Source organism: Penaeus chinensis, chromosome 6, assembly GCF_019202785.1.
Source record: "Penaeus chinensis breed Huanghai No. 1 chromosome 6, ASM1920278v2, whole genome shotgun sequence".
In the NCBI taxonomy this organism is placed as follows: domain Eukaryota; kingdom Metazoa; phylum Arthropoda; class Malacostraca; order Decapoda; family Penaeidae; genus Penaeus; species Penaeus chinensis.
In genome coordinates this window covers 33,515,033-33,522,532 of record NC_061824.1, presented here as the reverse complement: position 1 = coordinate 33,522,532, position 7,500 = coordinate 33,515,033, and the positions used below count along the sequence as shown (strand labels likewise).

The 7,500-nt window shown below is 31.3% G+C and overlaps 1 protein-coding gene across 4 annotated transcripts in view; it reads right to left on the bottom strand.

The window, feature by feature from the left end:
• LOC125026381 (threonine-rich protein-like) overlaps positions 1-7,500 on the bottom strand; it is a 28,353-nt gene that overhangs the window by 1,222 nt on the left and 19,631 nt on the right. For 2 of the 4 annotated variants that reach the window (XM_047614795.1, XM_047614798.1), the window contains one exon: positions 1-875. This exon is cut by the window's left edge and continues 1,222 nt beyond it. In XM_047614795.1, the coding sequence (XP_047470751.1) occupies positions 854-875 (22 nt within the window). In that variant the 3' untranslated portion in view covers positions 1-853. Of the gene's footprint in view, positions 876-5,605; positions 7,381-7,500 lie in introns of those variants that run through there. The other 2 variants (XM_047614796.1, XM_047614797.1) reach the window with 2 other exon arrangements.

Genomic DNA, 7,500 nt, shown 5'->3' with positions numbered 1-7,500 from the left:
TTATATCTGCAAACATAAGCACATACTTGCAAGAACATACAACTGCCACATTCATACACCAACACACATCCATAAAAACAAACTCATATCCAATGGCCAGGAGCACATAAACTCTACCATACGCTCATACATCATAAACCCAAACAGCCATATGCACAAACACACACACACACACAAACACCCCAAACAGACCTTGTTTGCAGCATTCCTTGGCTAATTAGAAGGCATTTTCAACAATCATCCACTGTTACTTATATTCCTTACCACTGCTGCATTTCATTTATATTTGTCTGAACTCACTAATAAGGCAATCTATCCTTTTACTTTTTAGCTCTTTAACATATATTTTTATATCAACAGATGATTTATCTTCCTTGCCAATTGTCATCCAGGACTGGATTTTGTGAAAACAGCTACCATGTTCTATCCAAATTCATCAATAATTATAAAAATTATATATAAAAATTATGCACTATTTTAGAGTCAGCCATTACATAATGGAATGATACTACATCTTATACAACGCCCAGCATTTGTGAGCGGAGCAATGCTAAATTTTTGAATAATGCATCAAATCTAACAATAAGATAAATCACTGAACAATTTGAAAACTATCACCTCAATATCAAAAAGATTTCCATACATCCTCTTTTAAGGATAATCTACAACAGGAAAGTTTCATTATTATTATCATTATCATTATTTTTTAGGCACTTATCCCTGCTTTTTTATATTATTTACTCTAACTTTGATTTTGTGACAAGTGGTTACCTTTTCTAATCTGAGAGTTGTAGTTTGATATTTACTCAAAGGACGATTGTAGGCACTAGCTTCACACCTCCAGTCCAGCCAGCTACATGTGGACTGTTTCCTGCCTGTGGGATACAGAAAAACAACAAAAAATCTTTATAATCATGGCCTGGAAGTTCATTACTGGAAAAACAAAAAATCAATATATTTCAACATGTAAACATTCTGCAAATCTATACAAATCAGAAACATATCTATAATCCTATTGCTATAGGATTTATAAAGAGATTCTCCTTTACAAAACCTAATTAAAAAAGAAAGACAAAGCATGCACAGTCCTTAAGGATAATGAGACACATGCAAGAGGCCAAAAAGCTTTCAATGGAGAGAAAAAAAAATTATATTAGGGGAAAAGAGACAAATCAATCACAGCAAGTAAAAAAAAAAAAAAAAGGATAACTTTGCTCATACTAACACCTTTTAAAGTATACAAACATCTGGATAATGAACATGCATCACCCAAAATATTAGCTCTGCCTCTGATTTCCAGAAGAGAGAATTAGTAAAAGAGAAAAATATATTTGGGGAAGGAAGAGCAAGGGGGCAAGGGGAGGGGGGGGGGGGAATAATTAATCAAGGAGTCCATTCCCTTCCTCTCTTGGATGCCTAAAAAAGTTATCTGAGTACCACTTCCAAATAATCTAACACTCATTTATGTCTCTCATTAGTTTTTCAAGCATATCCCATCCCTTGTCCAGTTACAGCTAACTAGAAGATACCATCACCATTAGGAGACTACATATAAGAAGGGAAAATGCAGGAAAACATACCTGAAACTGCAGAGAGGTCAAAGGGAAGATGGTGATGCTGGGTTGCTTGTGAACAGGGAGGATAGGCAAACACTGACCAGGTTAATTTTCTCAACAAAGAAGACATGAATGCCGAGGAGTTTTATTCCAATTAGATAATATCAAATTACGTTACTTGGTTCTTTATCTTTTATTTCTTTATTTAATTATTCTGTTTTTTTTCTAACAAAGTGATAAGTATCAAACAGCTGGGGTATGCAGTTTCAAGCAAGCATAAAAAAAATAGATGCTTCATACATACTACAGTTTTCAGTTCTTTTTTTTTTTTTCCCTTTTTTTCAGAATAATAAACTTTCATGAAATTACAGCTACTGATCCATGTAGCAAGTAAGAGCATATATTGGTAAGGATATAGAAAGCAGATACCTGTGAAGTTACTTACAGCATAAAGTATAACCAAGCCTTATTCAACAATGAATAACAGACTAACTATTTCAGCCCAATTATTCTATTAAAAAAAAAAAAAAAAAAATCTCATTTGAAATCATTCCTAATTTCATCAAGAATAAGGCAATACTTTATATTGCAATCCAACCTCCCAGGAAGCTAAAAGGGGTGTCCAGTAACCTAGTTTATTGAAAAGGCATTTGAAGCACCACATACAACCTTCTAGAGATAATCATTGTGCAGCAATACATGGTTTAATGAGACAAAGAAGACATGACTCAGCTATTCCTTGTAAAACCACTGACAATACAAAGCCAGTGCATACTGGTCACATTTGATAACCCAATGAAATCTATATTATTCCCAGGTAGAAATATCAAAAGGAAATTTACAATGAGCATCCTTCTTCTTTATCTCTATCTACGGATTATATCATTACAATGGAATATCTAATATCCTGTGAGCACAAATGTTACATCCAAGTTCCAACTTTATGTCATGTTCTAAGGTGTTTATCAGATACTTTGGACGGATGTTCTATCAAGGCTACAAGAACAAATGCTTGCCAGTGAATGTTAAAATTCAACTGAGTACACTGATGTCAAATTATATATAATTTGAATACTTCTGTTTCTCCCTAATTCAACCCTGAATTCTAAATTGCGCGACCTCTTGGAGACAACTTTGGAAAGGTAAAAGAAAAAAAGAAAAAAAAAAAAAAAAATCTTACCGGACATACATTCTAATAAACTGGTATATTCTAAAAAATAATAAAAATTCTTGGCAATATTTCTTATAGCATGATATGACCATAATTTCAAGGTTAAAACTGCAACTAAGAACTTCCTTCATCACAAAATTGATTGTTCTTGGTTTCATAAATGCTCAACTGATGCCCTGACGACCTTAAAAACTATCCCTTACTGTCTTTAAAATATATATATATATATGATCAAAATAAATCAACACAAAATGTAAATTATCACATAATCCCCTATAATAAAATATCAATCATCAAAGTAGAGAGAGAGAGAGAGAGAGAGAGAGAGAGAGAGAGAGAGAGAGAGAGAGAGAGAGAGAGAGAGAGAGAGAGAGAGAGAGAGAAAAAACAGATAGAAGGGTCTTGTGTAATAATTCATCAAGCTCTCTATGCTGCAGTCAATATAACATTCCCTTAACTTTACATGTAAAGAGGGATAAAAAGTGGATAAAAAGAAAGAAAAGAAGAGAAAAAAAAATGTAGATTCTGAAGTGATGTCTCAACAAGAATCACTTCAATTTTTTTTCTTAATATTTACCATTACTCTAGATATGCATAACTGGTTAGAGAGCAAGAGCACAAGTGAGGATGGTGGATAGAGAATAGAAAATAGAAAATAGAGAATAGAGAGAATAGAGAGAATAGAAGAGAGAGAAGAGAGAGAAAAGGAGAGAAATAAATTGCACTTTCATTTACTACAGTAAAGGATTTGAGAGAGGACAGGAGTAAAATCTCCATGAATTCAAAATACCACCGAAGAAAAAAAAAAAAAAAAAAAAAAAAAAAAAAATAATAATAAAAATAAATTAATAAAAATAAAAAATTAAAAAATAAACAAAATCTAAAAAGGAAAACAGAAGATCCAGCACTATACCTATAACCTCATTCATAATTCACAATAAAGTTGGCACTGGTATACAATAGGCATAGTCTTGTAATGCATTATGAAGAAGCTCGACATCTTTCTTCTTCAATCTTGCAAGCTTAACGTAGATATAATAGACACTTCATCGTGACCTCTCAAGAACACATCATATCTCACAGGTAATCATTACAAACTTTGTTGTACAATAGAACACCTTAGAGAAAAAGAAGAAAAAGAAAGGAAGAAAGAAAGAAAGAGATAGAGAAAGAAAGTGAAAAAAATTGCACACATACATACATGTGTATATATGTATATATATATTTATTAGAGAAAGCGAGAGTGAGTAAGAAAGCGAGTGTGTGTGTATGAGAGTAAGTGTAAGTGCTAGTAGGGGGAGGGGGGGAAATATTTATGTATGTATGTATGTATGTGTATGTGTGTGTGTGTGTGTGTGTGTGTGTGTGTGTGTGTGTGTGTGTGTGTGTGTGTGTGTGTGTGTGTGTGTGTGTGTATATATGTATGTATGTATGTATGTATGTATGTATGTATGTATGTATGTATGTATGTATGTATGTATGTATGTATGTATGTATGTATGTATGTATGTATGTATACATATATATATATATATATATATATATATATATATATATATACATATATATATATACATATATATATATATATATATATATAATGCAACTGAAATACTATCATAGTAAATAAAAATGACATCCTATATCTAATTCTAAAAATGAAACAAAATGTTTACAAAAGAAAACAGAAAAATTATTACCAAACCCATATAAACTTCATAATAGAACATGAACAACAGTAAAAGATAAGCACTGTTGAGAATTCAGTCATCAATTTACTGAAACAGAAACTCGAACGGAATATTCTTCCATACATATCAAATTATGCGTACACACAAGGGAAAAAAAATATGGATATCTTCTATGAGCAACGAAACAAATAACATTCTCACTGAAAATAACATCGTCTAATACTGAAATTACATCATTAACCAAAATATATTTCTGAGTATGTAAATGGTGTCATTTTTGAGTAATTCACAAAACCACTTTTACTAAACTCATAATTATAATAAAAACTGTTGCCATCCAAAGATTTGTCAAAACATCACCATTTCTGTACTTCTAAATGAAAAGCTTGTGACAAAAATACTGACTATATCTTCAATCTAACAAATAATAAACTAAACATTCAATATTTATTTCCTACTTCAAATGTCCAATCACACAAGTCCAATGGTATGAACAGAAAATACATACAAACCTACATGGACACCAACACATGACTTTTATACATACATACACACATTTGTCACTTCCTCTCTCTCTCTCTCTCTCTCCACTTTATATCTTGCATGTAGGTACTTACATACATACAGACATATGCATACACATGAAAAGAAAAGAAAAGACAAAAGAAAGAAAGAAAAAAAAGTGCACACGCACACAAACATGCACACGCACACGTGCCCGTGCCCGTGCTCGCTCTCTATATAAAAAAAAAAAAAAAAAAAAAAAAAAAAAAACTAGTGACATCTTAATATCAAATAGATATAACTATTCTACAATCACAGAAGAAAATCCATCTTCAAGTGTAGCACATCTAAGACTCTTCAATGGTCCCATGTATTCAGTGATAATCAATAAACAAAAATGACCAATTTTAACATTCAAAAAAAGCACATCCTTCACACAGTAGCTGCGACATCATAAATCAGAAAGAAAAGTTATAATAATAAAAAAAAAAAAAAGAAAAAAAAAAAAAAAAAATCACACTTTATATACAATAAAACATGGGCAGAAATACAAAATGGTGACCAATGACATGTTTTCATAATGGCTCCTCTCCCTATGAAGCTTCTCTTCCAATAATCAGTCCTAATGCTTACAAAATGGCCTTGGTAGCCCGAAGGATGGTGGTATTACAAACATTCTCGGCTAAATTGTACAATATATTGAGGGAATCTTGTTCTATGGCATAAACAGACATCAATTACCTTAACACATCTTTGCCAATATATGATTAAATTTTTAGCATAAATGGTATCTTAAAAAATAAATAATAAAAAATAAGTAACCGAAAATTGCCTAAGCATCTACCAAAAAAATGCAAATAGACATTCAAACATAGTCTAATTCCAAAATGCAAAATATAATGTTCTCAGTTGCATACTCAGTAAGACAACTGTCAATAAACATGAACTCCAACCTAATGACAAAAATCACATTCTTATGTGACTAAAAGAGAAATGGGGGGGGAGGGAAAAAAAAAAAAAAAAAAAAAATCCACAGGCAATTGTCCTCGTCTGTTACATATTACATAAATTACATAAACATCACAAAGAAGAACTCTTGTTATTTTCCACACCACAGGCACTAGTAGTGGTGAATTAAAAACACCTTATAAGTATTACTTAGAGGATCAACAATTCATGCACATCTCATGGCTGGCATAACAACAGAGCATTTTATGATAAAATAATGAGCAATGCACGGTCAATGAATTAAAAGAGAGAGAAAAAAAAGTAAAACAGAATAGGCATGATGACAAGAATAATCTGTCACTATAAAAACAGAAGTCATTCCTGGTATGCCATCTACAAGAAAATGAGTATTTCTCTTATTATAGAAAGAAAGATAAAGAAAGAGAATTTGAACTATAAATAATCATTAAAAGAACCTGTGCAATATTTCATTCACAAAAAAAAAGGATAAACATATCTTTTGCAGTGACAAAACTTATTCAATGAAATTCAAAATTAGGTAAATTACTAAATATGAAAGTAAGAATGATAATAATAATGATAATAAATGAATAAAACGAAGTAACATTAATAATCCCTCCTCATTCAGTACAGTTACAATGGACGGCTAAAAAAGCGAGCACGTCAACAAGGACATTTAAGTGAAAAAATATAACAGAAAAGAGAGTAACGTCCATTGGAAAAGCTTAAGGCACAAAAAGAATCTAGTAAAAGTTATAGCTCTTCCACGGTAGAGAGACAGAAGAGGACCAGAACGTGCAGATGGAGAAAAAGGAGGAAAAGGGAGAAAAGAGGAATAGATGGAGAAGAAAAAATGAGGAAAGACAAAAAAGATGGTGAAGAAAAGAGAGGAAAAATGAGGAAAGACAAAAAAGATGCTGAAGAAAAGAGAGGAAAGATGAAAGATGAAAAAGATGGCATAGAAAGAGAGGTTTTATTTAGTTAACTCCTATTCTTGTGACTGAAAACCATCAAATTAATTAAAAAAAAGTCAGCCATTGCTCGCTCTATACAGATATGATAGGTTGCATTTCAATATTAGCAGAATGGGGAACATAATCGGGTTCTGTCATGTTCAACTACCATAACAAAACAAAATAAACAAAAACACTAAACTAAAAAAACATAATAATAATACTTTCTAAATAAATATCAACAATCAGAATCCGAACAATATTAGTAATATTAAATAAACACATCACACCCGAGCCCATGTCTAAAAGTCTAAATAAATAAAAAATAAAAAATGATTAAAAAACAAAAAAAACAAAATAAAAAACAAGAGTAAAAACTATCTTTTCTTAAAAAGGCATTTATTTATCATTCAACATCAAAATGCAATGCAACATAAACACGTAGATATTTAGGAAGCAAATAGTAGAAGAGGAGACCATCGTGCTGAATTAAAATAAACAAGCGGCACTTACAGTTCCATCAGTAAACAGTTTGCCTTGAAAGGAAAAAGTTGTAGGTATTATCATCGGAATGACAAGGTGGTTCAAATTTTTTCTTTTCTTTTTTCAACAATTCTTTCTTCATAAAATGTTACAAGGCACTTGACTTTAAGGCT